The 20,088-nt window shown below is 42.9% G+C and overlaps 1 protein-coding gene across 14 annotated transcripts in view; it reads left to right on the top strand.

Moving 5' to 3' along the window:
• Positions 1-20,088, top strand: part of cnksr2a (connector enhancer of kinase suppressor of Ras 2a) — a 473,672-nt gene that overhangs the window by 223,682 nt on the left and 229,902 nt on the right. For all 14 annotated transcript variants that reach the window (XM_078408943.1, XM_078408946.1, XM_078408945.1 and 11 more), the window contains one exon: positions 6,701-6,760. In XM_078408943.1, coding sequence (XP_078265069.1) covers positions 6,701-6,760 — 60 coding nt within the window. The remainder of the gene's footprint in view (positions 1-6,700; positions 6,761-20,088) is intronic.

Genomic DNA, 20,088 nt, shown 5'->3' with positions numbered 1-20,088 from the left:
GAACAGGATGGTACAGCCTCTGAATGCCTTCAAAATGGAGATGAGGAATTTCTTTAGCTAAAGGGTGGAGAATCTGTAGTATTTTTAAGGCAGAAATTGCTAAGTTTTCAAGTAGGAAGGGCATCAAAGGCTATGTGGAGATGACAGGAGAATGGGGTTGAAAGGGAAAAAAAAGATCAGCCATGACTGAATGGCAGAGTAGACTCGATGGGCTGAATGGCAGAGTAGACTTGATGGGCTGAATGGCAGAGTAGACTCGATGGGCTGAATGGCAGAGTAGACTCGATGGGCTGAATGGCATAATTCCACTCCTATGCCTGATGGTCTTATCGACCAACACCATACAAACAGTGCAGGCTCAGCGATCGTTTCGCTGATTGCCCAATGCAAATTGGAGGAACAACACCTCATATTTTGCTTGAGCAGCTTACACCCCAGTGGTATGGACATTAACTTCTCTAACTTCAAGTAACCCTTGCTTTCCCTCTCTCTCCATCCCTCCCCCTTCCCAGTTCTCCGACCAGCCTTACTGTCTCCGACTACATTTTATCTCTGTTTGCTTTGTTGTTACCTTCTCCCAGCTAACAATGATCTATTCTACATTTTCCTTGATCTCCATTCCCTTTGCCCTGTTCTCACACCTTCCCACTTCCTTATCTATCTATTTCCCTCCCCCTGATGTCAGTCTGAAGAAGTGTCTCGACCCAAAAAGTCATCTATTCCTTCTCCCTTGAGATGCTGAGTTACTCCAACGTATTGTGTCTACCATACAAGCAGCAGCTGAAGTCAAGACTGAACACGGGTTGCTGGAGCTGTGAGCATTGGGTTTATCAGCTGTACCACTGCTCTCCTCATGTGTTTTGCTCTGAAAACCCCACACAGGAAAATAATAGGCTGAAACATTCTCAATAAGTGCATCAAGGAGTCATTTGGATGTAACAAGAAAATAGTTTTGCAGAATTTTGTTCACAACTTCTTCCATTTTCACAGCCGTTGCAAATTTTAGTTTGAGTTCTTGCAGCTTGCATTCGTCCTTTGATGCACTCAAGTAACGAATGCCCACATTTTACATGTGATTAAATGCTGGTGTTTAATGTTGATGTTAATGTTATTAGAACATAAAGGATTCTGAGAGAGTGTCAGAGAGATTAAATGTTGAGAGGATGTTTGACTGTGTGTGTGTGTGTGTGGGGGGGGGGGGGGGGGGGGGGTGTGGTTATCTAGATCTGGGGAGCATAGTTTCAGCCGAAGCTGTTGTCTGTTTAAAATGAAGGTAAGGAGCAATATATCTTCTCTTGGTGAATTGTGAATTTTTGTAAATCTCTAGGGAGATATGTGTGGCAATGAAATTATGGAATATTCCAGACAGTGATTGACAAATATTTGGATTGCATTGGCATCTGAGGGTGTGGGATCGGGTGCAAAAGTGGAATTGAGCCAAATTGGATCAGCCATGATCATATTGAATTGCAACGCAGGTTCGAGGCGATGAATGGACTATGCCTTTTACATCTTTACACCCTTAAAGTCACAGATTGAACCCTTTGCCAATGATAAGTGCAATTTGCATCTTCAGGGTTAATGTAATCGAGGAGATGGAGTGATTGCAGTAACAAAAAAATTAAAAGATGTAGCATTTATCGAACTACATTTCATGAGCCAGTATTGGTGTTTCAATGTATCAATGGCAGTATATATTAATAATAATAATAATAATAATAATGCATTACATTTATATAGCGCTTTTCATACACTCAAAGACGCTTTACAGGGATTTAAAAAACATAGGGAAGTGAATAAATAGATAAATAAGTAAACGAACAGAGAAAGGAGACAGAAGGTGAGGTGACCTTCAGTGGTTGAAGGCAGTACTGAACAGGTGAGACTTCAGTGATGTTTTGAATGTGGTGAGTGTGGAGGAGTCTCTGACGGTTTGGGGTAGTGAGTTCCATAGGGTGGGAACAGCGATGGAGAAAGCCCTGTCCCCCCAGGATCTGAGTTTGGTCCGGATGGGGGGGGGGAATAGGAGATTGGCAGCAGCAGAGCGGAGGGTGCAGGTGGGAGTGTGCCTGTGGAGGAGGTCAGTCAGGTAGGATGGGGCCAGGTTATGGAGGGCTTTGTAGGTCATGAGGAGGATTTTGTACTGGATTCTCTGGGGGATGGGAAGCCAGTGGAGTTTGTAAAGGACGGGGGTGATATGGTCACGGATCGGGGTGTGGGTGAGTAGACGGGCAGCGGAGTTTTGAATGTATTGAAGTTTACTGATGATTTTTGAGGGTGCGCCATAGAGGAGGCTGTTGCAGTAGTCCAGACGGGAGGTGATGAAGGCGTGGATGAGGGTTTCTGCAGCTGTGGAGGAGAGGGATGGACGGAGACGGGCAATGTTTTTGAGGTGGAAGAAGGCTGTCTTTGTGATGTGTTTGATGTGTTTGTCGAAGGAGAGGGTTTGATCAAAGATGATTCCAAGATTCCGGATGTGAGGGGAGGTGGATACTGGGAGACCATCAATATTGAGGATGAAGTTTTGGGTGGATTTGGTGAGCGTTTTTGGACCAATGATGATGATTTCAGATTTGTTGCAGTTGAGTTTGAGGAAATTTGATTGAAGCCAAGATTTTATTTCAGTGATGCAGTTTGTCAGTGTAGAGTGTGTGGTGGTGGAGATTGACTTGGTGGAGATGAGGAGCTGGATATCATCGGCGAAGCAGTGGAAGTTGAGACCATGACGGCGGATTAATTGACCAAGGGGGAACAGGTAGAGGATGAAGAGGAGGGGGCCAAGGACTGCGCCTTGGGGGACACCTTGGGGGAGGGGAGCGGTGGGGGATTTACAGTTGTACTTAAGGAGCATTTCGACTCCTTGAGAGATTTTCATATTTATTTAAGTTTCTTGGATACAAGACACTGCCAAATGAACATGTCTTCTGAGATTTAGATATCCAAGTGCATTCAATTTGTTTATACATAATTAGGTGCTTTAAAAATAGAACACATTTATTGATTGTGCTTGTGCAATAAGTATTTCCACCTGTTCTTGAAGTGGTGCCCATTCTCTACAATACCATGAAATTGTTAGTATAAAGCCACTTCCCATTTGGTTTTCAAGGCAACGTGTTTTTTATTGCGGCATTTAAGTCTGAACAACTTGCAACATTCTTGCAACTAGACAATAGGTGCAGGAGTAGGCCATTCGGCCCTTTGAGCCAGCACCACCATTCAATGTGATCATGGCTGATCATTCTCAATCAGTACCCCGTTCCTGCCTTCTCCCCATACCCCCTGACTCCGTTATCCTTAAGAGCTCTATCTAGCTCTCTCTTGAATGCATTCAGATAATTGGCCTCCACTGCCTTCTGAGGTAGAGAATTCCACAGATTCACAACTCTCTGACTGAAAAAGTTTTTCCTCATCTCAGTTCTAAATGGCCTACCCCTTATTCTTAAACTGTGGCCCCTTGTTCTGGACTCCCCCAACATTGGGAACATGTTTCCTGCCTCTAACGTGTCCAACCCCTTAATAATCTTATATGTTTCGATAAGATCTCCTCTCATCCTTCTAAATTCCAGTGTATACAAGCCTAGTCGCTCCAGTCTTTCAACATATGACAGTCCCGCCATTCCGGCAATTAACCTAGTAAACCTACGCTGCAAGCCCTCAATAGCAAGAATATCCTTCCTCAAATTTGGAGACCAAAACTGCACACAGTACTCCAGGTGAGGTCTCACTAGGGCCCTGTACAACTGCAGAAGGACCTTTTTGCTCCTATACTCAACTCCTCTTGTTATGAAGGCCAACATTCCATTGGCTTTCTTCACTGCCTGCTGTTCCTGCATGCATCCTTTCAGTGACTGATGCACTAGGACACCCAGATCTCGTTGTACGTCCCCTTTTCCTAACTTGACACCATTCAGATAATACTCTGCCTTCCTATTCTTACCACCAAAGTGGATAACCTCACACTTATCCACATTAAACTGCATCTGCCATGCATCCGCCCACTCACACAACCTGTCCAAGTCACCCTGCAACCTCATAGCATCTTCCTCACAGTTCACACTACCACCCAGCTTTGTATCATCTGCAAATTTGCTAATGGTACTTTTAATCCCTTCATCCAAGTCATTAATGTATATTGTAAATAGCTGCGGTCCCAGCACCGAGCCTTGCGGTACCCCACTAGTTACTGCCTGCAATTCTGAAAGGAACACATTTATCCCCACTCTTTGCTTTCTGTCTGTCAACCAATGTTCTATCCATGTCAGTACCCTACCTCCAATACCATGTGCTCTAATTTTGCCCACTAATCTCCTATGTGGAATCTTGTCAAAGGCTTTCTGAAAGTCAAGGTACACCACATCCACCGGCTCTCCCCTGTCAATTTTCCTAGTTACATCCTCAAAGAATTCCAGAAGATTAGTCAAGCATGATTTCCTCTTCGTAAATCCATGCTGACTCGGAACAATCCTGTTACTACTATCCAAATGCTCCGCAATTTCGTCTTTTATAATTGACTCCAGCATCTTCCCCACCACCGATGTCAGACTAACTGGTCTATAATTTCCCGTTTTCCCTCTCCTGCCTTTCTTAAAAAGTGGGACAACATTAGCTACCCTCCAATCCACAGGAACTGATCCTGAATCTATAGAACATTGGAAAATGATCACCAATGCGTCCACAATTTCTAGCGCCACCTCCTTAAGTACTCTGGGATGCAGACCATCAGGCCCTGGAGATTTATCAGCCTTCAGTCCCATCAGTCTACCCAACACCATTTCCTGCCTAATGTGGATTTCCTTCAGTTCCTCTGTCACACTAGGATCTCTGGCCACTAGAACATCTGGGAGATTGCTTGTATCTTCCTTAGTGAAGACAGATCCAAAGTACCGGTTCAACTCATCTGCCATTTCCTTGTTCCCCATAATAAATTCCCCTGCTTCTGTCTTCAAGGGACCCACATTTGCCTTAACTATTTTTTTCTTCTTCACATACCTAAAAGAGTTTTTACTATCCTCCTTTATATTATTGGCTAGTTTATCCTCGTACCTCATCTTTTCTCCCCGTGTTGCCTTTTTAGTTATCTTCTGTTGCTCTTTAAAAGAGTCCCAATCCTCTGGCTTCCCGCACTTCTTTGCTATGTTATACGTATTCTCTTATATTTTTATGTTGTCCTTGACTTCTCTTGTCAGCCACGGTTGGTTGACTTACTCCCCTTAGAATCTTTCCTCCTCTTTGGGATGAATTGATCCTGCAACTTCTGCATTATTTAGAAGGATGAGAGGAGATCTTATCAAAACGTATAAGATTATTAAGGGGTTGGACACGTTAGAGGCAGGAAACATGATCCCAATGTTGGGGGAGTCCAGAACAAGGGGCCACAGTTTAAGAATAAGGGGTAGGCTATTTAGAACTGAGATGAGGAAAAACTTTTTCAGTCAGAGAGTTGTGAATCTGTGGAATTCAGTGGAGGCCAATTCTCTGAATGCATTCAAGAGAGAGCTAGATAGAGCTCTTAAGGATAGCAGAGTCAAGGGGTATGGGGAGAAGGCAGGAACGGGGTACTGATTGAGAATGATCAGCCATGATCACATTGAATGGCGGTGCTGGCTCGAAGGGCCGAATGGCCTCCTCCTGCACCTATTGTCTATTGTCTATTATTCCCAGGAACACCTGCCATTGCTGTTCCACCGTCTTCCCTGCTAGGGTCTCCTTCCAGTCAAATCTGGCCAGCTCCTGCCTCATGCCTCTGTAATCCCCTTTACTATATTGTAATACTGACACTTCCGACTTTCCCTTCTCCCTCTCAATTTGTAGATTAATATTAGTGTAATTAAAAATAAATAAGAACATCTTATACTTCAAGGTTATCTGCCCAAACCAACCTGTTCGCCTGCCAATGCGAAATAAATTGTGTTCCTGCAAATGTTTATGTTTGACTGATATTCAGATAGTTTCCTTATAGTTTACAAGTGAAATTAACTCTGCTAAATCAGCTTCGTAAGTAGGACATTAGTTAAACATTTGAATTAGAAACATAGAAAATAGGTGCAGGAGGAGGCCATTTGGCCCTTTGAGCCAGCACCGTCATTCATTGTGATCATGGCTGATCATCAGGTTACTGATCGTAGGGAATATCATTGGGAAATATTAATATTCCCCAAATGCTTTCTAAAATGTATATGTCGATGCTTATAATAGTGAGTGTGTCAATATATATATCCTGTTAAGAGTATTTTGTCAGAAATCAGTCAGGTTACTCCAATATTTGGCTCGAAGGGCCAAATGGCCTCCTCCTGCACCTATGTTTTATGTTTCTATGTTTCTAATATTTTGCTTTCCTCAATGTATGCGGTCGATTATTGAAAAAATAGAACCATTGGCATTGATCATGTAGATAAGTAAAATGCCCACGATCTTCTGCATTTTTTGTGGCATTGGCACTGTATTAATAGAGCCAAATTCATTGAAGATGTGTTTATGATTTAAGTTATGATCAGTCAAAGCAGAACTATTACTTCAAAGACATGTTAGCTGTGGGTTGTTAAATTAGAAACATGTTGGAATATTGAGGGCATAAAAAACCATTCCAAATGCTCTTAAAACTAGTTTAGGCTCGTTTATTTTAAGTATTGTAATGAAAGGAATAAATTGTTCAGAAAATACAATGTTCATGTATTGTCCTGGTCGTTATTTCCTTCTCTAGGGCATGTACATCAAATCAACGTATGATGGTCTACATGTCATCACTGGAACGACTGAAAATGTAAGTTACATTCTGCAAAACTGGTTATATTTGAGATATAATTTGTCATATTGTGTGCATTTGGGGGAGTGCTTTCAGGCAAGGCAATAAACAGAAAACTGAGAACGCGGAGGGGTTTGGAGTAAGAGAGGGGTCTCGGTATGTCACAAATATAACAGTTTAGGCTGATAAGGTGGTTAAAAAGGTTTACAGGTTCACAGGGGATTTATGAGGATGTTGCCTGGGGTGAGATTGATTGTTTTCTTTGGATCAAAAGCTGAAATGGGATTGAATTGAGATGTTTTCTCATGGTTAGGACTTAAAAGAGGCATATGGGAAAGACCTATTTTGCTTTGCAGAGGCTTAAAAATAAAAGAGGGGGCATGTATTTGGGCATTGGGCATGCGTTTAAAGGTATTGGGTTCAAAGTTATTGTGTTATGGGTTTTGTTATCGGGGCATGGAACGTCCATCACATTTGTGTAATAGTTGGATGTGCATTGGATGAACTGCAACCTAAAGGGTCACTGACATTGCAATAGATGCGATTAGTTGTGAGGCATTTTTCACCTAAGATGGATGCAAATGACAATAGAAATATTCTATGATGATGCCATTTAAATGTCTGGAAGAATTCTTGGTGAGAATTAATGAGTCACACCTGCTAATACAATGATGTACACTTCACATTGTGTTTGTTTAGATGAAATAATTATTTAACGGAAGAGATGATTGTTATTATTTTTAAACATCGCCAAAATCTATTTAACAGGTGTTGCTAGGCATCATGCTTATTGATTCCAATGAAATGCAAATTGTAAAATTTGCATGTACCTTAATTAAGGACAAGGTGAATAAATCTTGCGCAGCAGGATCTTGCAACAGTTTCGCACATTATATATTTCTGGCGGTATGAATCCGGTGTGTATTGTTCTCTACAAAGGGAATTGGGATATTTTAATTCCTATCCTATTTTGTGTTAGTTTAAGGATAAAACGTAAATCTTTCTAAATTCAGTGCATGAGTTTTACTTCAGAATAGCTGACATGAAGGGTAAAGTAAAAATGATGTGTCCATGATAGATATCCTTCTGAATTGGAACAACACAGAGAGCTTTTCATTCCAGTTGACCACCACCGTTATGTAAGTTGAAGAAAACCTCGGCAAATACATAATAGATCTGAGTTGTTGAGGAACAAACAGACAAAAAGAAGATACCCAACTAGTGTATACGTGTTAAATTCAAGAAATGAAGTGAAGGTGTCTAATAGAAATCACTTTTCAATTTTGATTCCTACTTTAAATTAATTATTCCAGTGCTTTTCTTTTTAAATGTACTCATTTTTATGGGATCTGATTGACTTTTTCAGTCAGAGAGTTGTGAATCTGTGGAATTCTCTGCCTCAGAAGGCAGTGGAGGCCAATTCTCTGAATGCATTCAAGAGAGAGCTAGATAGAGCTCTTAAGAATAGCGGAGTCAGGGGGTATGGGGAGAAGGCAGGAACGGGGTACTGATTGAGAATGATCAGCCATGAGCACATTGAATGGCGGTGCTGGCTCGAAGGGCCGAATGGCCTACTCCTGCACCTATTGTCTATTGAGAAGGTAATAATGACCTACAGTGCTGTGATGAAGCCCCTCCACATTGCTGGTGAGAGGGGGGCGGGGAAATACCAGCATTTAGAGCCAGCTAGATGATGAACAAAGTGGCGATGCGTTTCCAAGACAGGACGATGTGTGGTGTGGACATCAGCAAGTCGCCTCTCCCAGGGTGGTAGAAGTTGCAAGTTTTGGAGGTGCTATCAGACCAGTCTTTGCGAGTAACTACAATTCATTTTATGGATGGGACTCACTGCTGACATGGTTTTGTTTAGAGATACAGCGCAGAAACATGCCCTTCGGCCCACCTAGTCCGCGCCGACCAGTGATCCCTGTTGTGATATTGCAGGGACTACTTTGTTGTATCACAAGGACTACTTTGTTTGCCTGTGTAGTAATGTCTATATAAGAGAATGAGGTGATTCGGTGGCCACTCTGGTTCCAGGTGGCCTTGGAATAAACAGCCTGGATATAAGCTCCACCATGATAACTTTTTAAACATGTGTACTCATGGTCCATCCAGAGTCTCAACAACGGTACAACAGATACCGGACCATGAAGTACAATAATCCCTGCACACTAACACTATCCTACACACACAAGGGACAATTTACAATCTTTACCGAAACCAAGTATCCTCCAAACCTGCACGTCTTTGGGGTGTGGGAGGAACCGAAGATCTCGGAGTAAACCCACGCAGGTCACGGGGAGAACGTACAAACTCCGTACAGACAGTGCCCATAGTCGGGTCTCCGGCGCTGCATTCGCTGTAAAGTAGCAACTCTACCGCTGCGCCACCGCGCCGCACCAGTGATTGGAAGAAATTAATATTTGAAGTATTGGATGGGATCCCATTCGAGCTGCATGCTTTGTGCCAGATGTTGTTAGGTTTCCTGAGTGTTGTTGGACCATGTGGAAACAACACATTCACTCCACTACACATTCTTGACTTGAACTTGGAGATGTTGGAAGGCTTTCAGTTTCAGGCAGCAGGCAGTGAGCCACTCACAACAGGAAACCCAACTCTTGTAAAGAGTTGTACTTCTGCTCAGTCATGACCCTCATGGCACTCAGCAATAGCAGCATCACTGAATGTCAGGGTGTAAGTACTTAGACTCTCTCTCGTCAAACATGGTCTTTTCTGGTACCTTTGTCGGAGTCTTACTGCGTACAGGAGTGGGCTGACCCGTTGCTGAGGAATTTCAAATGGAATTGACTTTGTGCGATCAGAAACAAATATCCGCATCATCCGACCTCATGAAGGAAGGAAGATTATTGCTAAAGTAGCTGAAGATGACTGGGCCAAAGACATTGTCCTGAAGAACTCCTGCGGTGATGTTCTGGGTGTGGGATGATCAACCTCCAACCACCACAGCCATCTTTATTTTGGTGACCAAGCTATGACTCCAGTCATTGGAGTGTCTTCCCTTTGAAGGGCATTGACTTCAGCGCTTCAAGCCACCCTCAATCAAATGCTGCCTTGGTGTCATGCCCAGAGACATCCACCACATCTCTTGTATTTAGCTCTTTGGTTGATGTTGGGACCGAGATTGTGATAAGGTCTAGACTGAGCAGCCCAGGTGAATTGAGCTTTGTTGTGCAGGTTTTGGTGAGTCTTGGTAGCACTGTCAACGTTACATAGAAACACAGAAACATAGAAAATAGGTGCAGGAGGAGGCCATTATGCCCTTCGAACCAGCACCGCCATTCATTGTGATCATGGCTGATCATCCACAGTCAGTAACCTGTGCCCCTGGAGCTCTCCATCTAACTCTCTTTTAAATTCATCCAGTCAATTGGCCTCCACTGCCCTCTGTGGCAGAAAATTCCACAAATTCACAACTCTCTGGGTGAAAAAGTTTCTCTCACCTCAGTTTTAAATGGCCTCCCCTTTATTCTTGGACTGTGGCCCCTGGTTCTGGACTCCCCCAACACTGAGAACAATTTTCCTGCATCTAGCTTGTCCAGTCCTTTTATAATTTTATATGTCTCTATAAGATCCCCTCTCATCCTTCTAAACTCCAGTGAATACAAGCCCAGTCTTTCCAATCTTTCCTCATATGACAGTCCCGCCATCCCAGGGATTAACCTCGTGAACCTACGCTGCACTGCCCCAATAGCATCCCATCACTTTATGGCTTCTCCCTTTCTATGAGTTGCAAGTAAAGTGGAATTTCAAATAAAATGCCTATAATTAAATAAATTGGGTTGAGAATAAGCATTATGCAAAAACATAGACATTCTTGGACACATCACTCGTGCTGAAAATCTGAAAGTGGGCCTTTGTGTCAGCAGTTGTTTCAATTGATCTAATTTTAATGACTATAAAATTGCTCTGTAACACTTACACCTTTCTGCTAACCTCTTATTTCAGCGAAATTAAATAAGAAACGCTATAGAAAAGGTTCAATGATTTTCTGTCATTTATGAAATCTGTTCAATAGTTCAATGGTGCTTAATTAATTACACAAGCTGGAACGCCAAATTTCATTATCGGTAAATGAGAAGTGTCGGGACATAAATCTTCCAACGAGAAGACATCCTAAGATTAAATTGTTATGTTGAGCATAAATCCACTGCTCCCAGGTCAGCTGAGACATCTAACTGCTTTGCCTCCTGATACTCACATAAACCTGCCTTTACGTGCCCTTTAGAAATCCAAGGAATTATCTTTTAAAGGTGATTTAATCAATAAAGGGATTTAGATTTTTTATTTTATTTTTAGATTTACAGATACAGCACGGAAACACCCCCTTCGGCCCACCGTGTCCGAGCCGCCCAGCGATCCCCGCACATTAACACTATCCTACACATACTAGGGACAATTTTTACATTTACCCAGTCAATTAACCTACATACCTGTACGTCTTTGGAGTGTGGGAGGAAACCGAAGATCTCGGAGAAAACCCACGCAGGTCACGGGGAGAACGTACAAACTCCGTACAGATGGCGCCCGTAGTCAGGATCGAACCTGAGTCTCCGGCGCTGCATTCGCTGTAAGGCAGCAACTCTACCGCTGCGCCACCGTGCCGCTTTTAATAGAGGGAAAACATTTCCACAGGAGGACAACTCCAGTCAAAGGGATAGAATTTTGACAGGCATAAACCAGGAAGTACTTGAACATGAAGGAGACATAAAAATCTCCTCTTACTGCATTTAATCTATTAAAATGTTCAATGTTCAGGGAATATGGAATGAAAAATGGGTAGCCTATTTTTGGTTTACGGCACCTGTAATCTTGTGGAATGGAGGTTTGGTTCAGGTCGGGGGGGGGGGGGTGGAGGGTGAGGCTAAGCAGCATACTTCTACGTCTGTACAAATAAACTAAAGTTTTCCACACTTGCCAAAAGCATTCTTTACGTGAGGGTTTTTTAACAGAAGATTTTATGTACTCTTAGAGTGAAGATCGACACGATAAACTGGATTAAAACAGCAGGTCAGGCAGCATCTCCGGAGAAAAGGAATAGGTTAGAGTGTTGGAGAGTCAGCAACTAATTAATTCACAAGTGGTTATCGGGACCTTTGCTTTTAACGTTAGATTTGCTTACCTCTAATAAAGGTGACTACATGGTATTATTGTCTAAAGGAGATTAACTGTAAAGTAGGAAAACAAAAACATCGAAAGAAAATGTGACACCATTTATACTTTATTAAAGTTTAAAAATAAATGAGACTATTTTGTTGTAACTTATTGGTAATAAATATTTTCAACAGTATATGCTCGATACTTGGCTCTTGAGAGAAAATCAACTTGGCATGAATGAGGTCAAGAAATGAGAATTGTTTTTGCACAGCAAGTTGTTAAGATCTGCATTAGATTTACAGAAGTACTGGGTAGATTTGCCTGGGGAAATGGAGATAATTGGAAAGCTGACACAAACATTTAAAGTCAAATACACTCTTCCTGTGCGGAATAATTTTAAGACTCTGTGAAAGATGCCATCTTCACACATCCTCCAGGAATAGATGGTGGGACACGAGATTTATTGGGGTTGGAGCAAGCAATCCCGTCTGAAAGAGCTGAAGACATGCAGAGAGGAGATTGGTCAATGTTCCTGAGCACCAATGGCAATATAAACCACCAGTATTATTCCCCTTCCAGACATTTGCGCTCATTGAAGTTATTGAAGCCAAATGTTCCGAAAGAAGAAAAGCTTTGTTTGCATAATGTCTTTTAAAGCATCCCAGGTTGCTTCACAGCCAATGAACTATATTTTGTATCGTAGGAAACGTGGCAATTAATATCTGCCCAGGAGGGGCGCAAAATGTGATGATGGCTTTTGTGAAATCAATTCAAGTATTCATATTGCCCAGAACGCCAGGGTTAATATTCCTGCTGTTTGATATTCCTGTCTTTTTTTTGCAATAACCCAGAAGGAAGGATGGTGCCTCAGTTAAATTTCTCTTTGATGGGGCAGATAGTGTTGAGGAAACAGAGACTCTGCAGAAGGACTTGACAGGTTGGGAGAGTGGGCAGAGAAGTGGCAAATTGAATACAGTATTGCAAAGTGTATGGTCATCCACTTTGGTGGAAGGTATAAGGGCAGACACGACTTTCTAAATGGGGAGAAATTCAGAAATCGGAGGTGTAAAGGGACTTGGAAGTGTTGGTGCAGGATTCCCAAAGGGTTAATTTGCCAGTTGGGGTAATGGTAAGGAAGGCAAATGCAATGCCGGCATTCATTTTGATGGGATTACAATATAAAAGCAAGGATGTAATGCTGAGACTTGATAAAGTGCTGGTGAAGCCACATTTAAAATATTGTGAGCAGATTTACACCCCATCTCTGAGGAAGGATGTGCAGGTGGTTGGAGGGGCTCCAGAAGATGTTTACACGAATGATCCCGAGGATGATCAGGTTATCGTATGAGGTGCGTCCGATGGCTCTGAGCCTGTACTTACTGGAGTTTAGAAGAATGAGGGGGGGACCTCATTGAAACATCGAATAATAAAGGGCCGAGACAGAGTGGGCGTGGAAAAGATGTTTCCAGTAATGGGAGAATCTAAAACCAGAGGGCACAACCTCAAAATCAAAAGACATACCTTTAGAATGAAGATGAGGAGGAATTTCTTCAGCCAGAGGGTGATGAATATGTGGAATTCATTGCCACAGATGACTGTGGAGGCCAAAGCATTAGATATTTTTAAAATGGAGTTTGATAGGTTCTTGATTGGTAAGGATATCAATGTCGTCTGTCGTGGGGTAGATTCACTGCCCCCCCCCCACAAATCTTTACACATCCCCAATCCTTTCCACTCGTCACTTTAATTTCATCCTTAATGTATCTTGTGTTTTATGACTGTTGGCAGTTCCATTTCTCTACTGGGATAAATAACCTTCTATCGTACCATATTGTAGGTTACAGCGAGAAGGTAGGAGAATTGTGCTGAGGGAGAAAAATAAATCTTCCTTGTTCGAATGGTGGTGTAGACTCGATGGGCTGAATCGCCTAATTCTGCTCCTATGCCTTATGGTCTTATGGTCTAAGAACCCTTTGATTGAATGGTGAGTGTGGTATCCACTGTGCAACAACTGAATCTCAGGAGGAACGTCGGAGGGGGGTAGTGTTGTCGTGCAACAACCAACGATGGACGTGGCCCCGGCAGACATATTGAAATACAAAGTAAACATACTATTGTAAACATGGTGTTCAGCCCAATTACCTAACTGAGCTCGTCACATTTACCAGCATTTCTCTCTAAGCCTTTCCTCTCCCTGTTTCTGTCTAAATGTCATAATTGTTCCCAACTCTACCGCATCCTCAGGCAGCTTGTTCGCCACCATCTGTGTGGACAAAGTTGCCTTTTAGGACCCTTTTAAATCTGTCCCCTCTCACCATAAACCGATTCCCTTAAGTTTTAGACTACCTCCCCAAGGGAAAATATATAGCTGTTCACATCATCTATGCCCCTCATGGTTTGATAAGCCTCTAAATGATCACACATGAGCCTTCTTTGCTCCAGGGAAATAAGTCCTAGATAATCCAACTCTCCATATAACACAGATGATCCAGACCTGGTAACCGTTCTCATTAATGACATCTTTTCCATAGAACCAAAACTGTACACCGTGCTGCAAATGTGGTATAACCAACATCCTGTACAGCAGCAGCATGACATTCCAACACCAGTACTCAATATCTTGATCATGAAAGCAAGCATGCCAAATGCCTGCTTCACCTCCCTGTCTACCCTTATTACTACTTTCAAGGAACTGTGTACCTGGACCCCTCAGTCTCTGTTCTACATCATTCCCTAGGTCCCTACCATTTACTGTGCAAGTCCAACCCTGACATAGCAAAAGTGAGCGGGAAGCCAGAGGATTGGGACTCTTTTAAAGAGCAACAGAAGATAACTAAAAAGGCAATATGGGAAGAAAAGATGAGGTACGAGGGTAAGCTAGCCAAGAATGTAAAGGAAGATAGTAAAAGCTTCTTTAGGGATGTGAAAAGGAAAAAAATAGTTAAGCCAAATGTGGGTCCCCTGAAGACAGAAGCAGGTGAATTTATTATGGGGAACAACGAAATGACTGACGAGTTGAACAGGTACTTTGGATCTGTCTTCACTAAGGAAGATACAAACAATCTCCCAGATGTTCTAGTGGCCAGAGATCCTAGGGTGACGGAGGACCTGAAAGGAATTCACATTAGGCAGGAAATTGTGCTGGGTAGACTGATGGGACTGAAGACTGATAAATCCCCAGGGCCTGATGGTCTGCATCCCAGGGTACTTAAGGGAGTGGCTCTAGAAATCATGGACACATTGGTGATCATTTTCCAATGTTCTATAGATTCAGGATCAGTTCCTGTGGATTGGAGGGTAGCTAATGTTATCCCACTTTTTAAGAAAGGAGGGAGAGAGAAAACGGAAAATTATAGACCAGTTAGCCTGACATCAGTGGTGGGGAAGATACAGAGAATACAGAATACAGAGCTTTATTTGTCATTCGGTACCGAGGTACCGAACGAAATTACATATCCAGCAGTCACACAAAAAAAAAACACAAGACACATGACCCCAACACAAACATCCATCACAGTGACTCCAAACACCCCCTCACTGTGATGGAGGCAACAAAACTTCCACTCTCTTCCCCCACGCCCAGACAGCTCGTTCCCGACCGACCCGCACAGTCCCCGCAAGGGGATGGAAGTCCCCGCGGCCGAGCCACACCGGGCGCTGAAACGTCTCGCGGCCGAGCCGGGCGATTGAAGGCCTCGCGGCCGTACCGTGTCCAGCTAAGTCCCGCGGCTGAGCCGCGCCGGGCGATGTTAGGTCCCACGGCCGATGCTGGAGACAATTATAAAAGAAGAAATTGCAGAACATTTGGATAGCAGTAACAGGATCGTTCCAAGTCAGCATGGATTTACGAAGGGGAAATCATGCTTGACTAATCTTCTGGAATTTTTTGAGGATGTAACTGGGAAAATGGACAAGGGAGAGCCAGTAGATGTAGTGTACCTGGAATTTCAGAAAGTCTTTGATAAGATCCCACATAGGAGATTAGTGGGCAAAATTAGAGCACATGGGATTGGGGGTAGGGTACTGACATGGATAGAAAATTGGTTGGCATACAGGAAACAAAGAGTAGGGATTAACAGGTCCCTTTCAGAAGGGCAGGCAGTGACTAGTGGGGTACCGCAAGGCTCAGTGCTGGGACTGCAACTATTTACAATATACATTAATGACTTAGATGAAGGGATTAAAAGTAACATTAGCAAATTTGCAGATGAAATGCTGGGTGGCAGTGTGAACTGTGAGAAAGATGCTATGAGGATGCAGGGTGACTTGGACAAGTTGTGTGAGTGGGCAGATGCATGGCAGGTATAGTTTAATGTGGATAAATGTGAGGTTATCCACTTCGGTAGTAAGAACAGGAAGACAGATTATTATCTGAATGGTGTCAAGTTAGGAAATAGGGAAGTACAAAGAGACCTGGGTGTCCTTGTTCATCAGTCACTGAAAGTAAGCAGGCAAGTACAGCAGGCAGTGAAGAAATCTAATGGCATGTTGGCCTTCATGATAAGAGGAGTTAAGTATAGGAGCAAAGAGGTCCTTCTGCAGTTGTACAGGGCCCTAGTGAGACCACACCTAAAGTACTGTGTGCAGTTTTGGTCTCCAAATTTGAGGAAGGACATTCTTGCTATTGAGGGAGTGCAGAGTAGGTTCACTAGGTTAATTCCCGAAATGGCAGGACTGTCGTATGTTGAAAGACTGGAGCAACTGGGCTTGTATACACTGGTATTTAGAAGGATGAGAGGGGATCTTATTGAAACATATAAGATTATTAAGGGATTGGACACGCTAGAGGGAGGAAACATGTTCCCAATTTTGGGGGAGTCCAGAACAAGGGACCATAGATTAAGAATAAGGGGTAGGCCATTTAGAACGGAGATGAGGAAAAACGTTTTCAGTCAGAGAGTTGTAAATCTGTGGAATTCTCTGCCTCAGAAGGCAGTGGAGGCCAATTCTCTGGATGCTTTCAAGAATTAGATAGAGCTCTTAATGACAGCGGAGTCAGGGGGTATGGGGAGAGGGCAGGAACGGGGTACTGATTGTGAATGATCAGCCATGATCACATTGAATGGCGGTGCTGGCTCGAAGGTCCAAATGGCCTCCTCCTGCACCTATTGTCTATTGTCTATTGTCTAGTGTCTATTGTCTATTGTCTATTGTCTATTGTCTATTGTCTATTGTCTATTGTCTATTGTCTATTGACTTGTCTTCTTCTCTGAGCTTCTTTTATATCAAACAGTGGATCTAAATTTCCAGATAAACAATTGAAGACCCACCTTATTGGTGCGTTATTTCCAAATTTTACTTGCACAAGCCTCATCATGACACTAATTTATGAATAGAAAATTGACTACAAGAACCACTGGTGTTTCAATCGACAAACATCTGGATTGCATTAAAATGAGATTACACACCGACATTGCCTGCAAGAGCTGCTTGTAGCAGTAATTGCTAAAATAACCTTCAGGCTTCAATTTGGGATATATATAATGGAAGCTAAATACTTGGCTCACCAGGTTCATCAACCAGAGGGTGCAAGGAAGATGCAGCAAATGGAGGGTTCATTATTTTCATTCACATTTCACCAAAACGCTTTGTAATTTTGTTTTAATGCCTGGAAATAGTGCAGGTGTTCTCACTGAGCAGAAATAATTTTGGGGAAAGGGTTTTTTTCCCCAAGGGATGTAGGTTAATTGGCTGGGCAAATGTAAGTAATTGTCCCTAGTGGGTGTAGGATTGTGGGGTAAAATTGGGCTCAGTAATATTTGTTTTTATGGGCACTATAAGTACTTCTTAAGCATCAAAAATGTCTCAGTGGATGCAGAGCAACATAGAAACATAGAAAATAGGTGCAGGAGTAGGCCACTGACATTTAATATGATCATTAGTATAAGAAAATAACTGCAGATGCTGGTACAAATCGAAGGTATTTATTCACAAAATGCTGGAGTAACTCAGCAGGTCAGGCAGCATCTCGGGAGAGAAGGAATGGGTGACGTTTCGGGTCGAGACCCTTCTTCAGAGTCTGAAGAAGGGTCTCGACCCGAAACGTTACCCATTCCTTCTCTCCCGAGATGCTGCCTGACCTGCTGAGTTACTCCAGCATATTGTGAATAGAAACATAGTAAATAGGTGCAGGAGTAGGCCATTCAGCCCTCGGTGCCAGCACTGACATTTAATATGATCATGGCTGATTATCCAAAATCAGTCCCCCATTCCTGCTTTCTCCCCATATCCCTTGATTCCATTGGCCCTAAGAGCTATATCTTACACTCTCTTGAAAACATCCAGTGAATTGGCCTCCACTGCCTTCTGTTGCAGAGAGTTCCACAGATTCACAACTCTCTGGGTGAAAAAGTTGTTCCTCATCTCAGTCCTAAATGGCCTATCCCTTATTCTTACACGGTGACCCCTGGTTGTGGACTCCTCCAACGTTGGGAACATTTTTCCTGCACCTAGCCTGTCCAATCCCTTAAGAATTTTATATGTTTCTATAAGATCCTCTCTCATCCTTCCAAATTCCCGTGAATATAAGCCCAGTCGATCCATTCTTTCATCCTATGTCCGCCATCCCGGGAATTAAACTGGACCGCAGCAGGAGACGTTTCGGGTCCACGGCTCGCTCTGCCTGACGCGATGGATGCCCGGGGCCGACATGAGTAGCTCCCTCTCCCCTTCCCTGTCACCCCTCGCCCGCCCACGACCCCATGGGACGCTCCCCACCTGCCAACGGGTCCACGGATTGGTAGGGTTACTGGGCCCACAGGAGAGGTTTGCACCCAATTGGTTGCACTCCCATGTGCACAGTCTTTGGACTCAGGGCTTTGAGTAGGAACTTGCACAAAGCCCTGAGTAAAAGCAGTGGAAGCGTAACAGATACTGTAAATATGTCCTCTGGATACCATCTATAGTATCCAGAAGACATATTTACAGGTCAGGCAGCATCTCAGGAGAGAAGGAATGGGTGACGTTTCAGGTCGAGACCCTTCTGTCTCGACCCGAAACAAAACATCACCCATTCCTTCTCTCCTGAGATGCTGCCTGACCTGCTGAGTTACTCCAGCATTTTGTGAATAAATACCCTCGATTTGTACCAGCATCTGCAGTTATTTTCTTACACATATTTACAGTGTCTGCTACTCTTCCACTACTTTTTTTACTAAATCTTTTATTTGAAAAATGAAAGATAATTTTCAATGAAAATAAAAATCGTGTACTGAAAGTTATTCATATTGAAATATCTCCTGTTCTACCCTACCACCAGGAGACCAGAGAAGGTTGTCCTATCAATGGGAAAAATATTTTGAGAACATTATCAGGCCATGGATCCCAATTTAGAATGTAATTAATTCTTATTAAATAAAGGTTAATGCTTGCATAGGATTTTTGAATGAGAAAGCTGATGCTATATACTAATTATTATTAAAAAGTATAAAATAGATCTGCGTGAAGTCCAATGTGTCGAATCATTTGTAGGACAAAAACTGCAGATGCTGGTTTAAATCGAAGGTAGACACAAAATGCTGGAGTAACTCAGCGGGTCAGGCGGCATCTCGGGAGAGAAGGAATGGGTGACGTTTCGGGTCGAGACCCTTGGTCACCCATTCCTTCTCTCCCGAGATGCTGCCTGACCCGCTGAGTTACTCCAGCATTTTGTGTCTACCTTCGTGTAGAATCATGGCCTGGCAGAGATCACGACAGGACTGAAAAGTGTGAGGCAACCAATAAATAACAGTGACATTTCATTGGTGTTTTGCTTGATGAATATTGACTGCAACAAATCTAAATAATTAACCAAAATAGTACAAAGGCTGATAATTACATGCCTTGGTTATTGGAGGTCATCCAGACAAGTCCAAGAAACAATAAACATTTGTGATCTCTTGATCTACAATCCAAAACAAAAGTACTGCAGGTACTAGAAAACTGAAGACAACGACAGAAAATGTTGAGATTTCTCACCGGGTCAGGCAGTGACTGTGAAGAGAGAAACAGACCTATCCTGGCCTTTCACCAGGATCTGGATGCATAGTTGCACTCCAAGAGATCTCCCTCGCCAGTCAAGTGGACCTGTTATATTCAGCTATTCAGCCACTTGGGATGTCAGTTTAACATGCAGAAGCTAGCAAGTCCAACAATAAAGCCATGCTCTTAATGGGTCAGCTTTGATCAGATTTTGGAGTAAAAAAGCTTTAGTAAAAATTCTCACACAAAGCCTGATATATAATATTCTG

The sequence above is a fragment of the Rhinoraja longicauda genome, chromosome 12 (assembly GCF_053455715.1).
Source record: "Rhinoraja longicauda isolate Sanriku21f chromosome 12, sRhiLon1.1, whole genome shotgun sequence".
In the NCBI taxonomy this organism is placed as follows: domain Eukaryota; kingdom Metazoa; phylum Chordata; class Chondrichthyes; order Rajiformes; family Arhynchobatidae; genus Rhinoraja; species Rhinoraja longicauda.
Note: the sequence above shows the minus strand (reverse complement) of the source record. Positions and strands in the feature narration are given on the sequence as shown.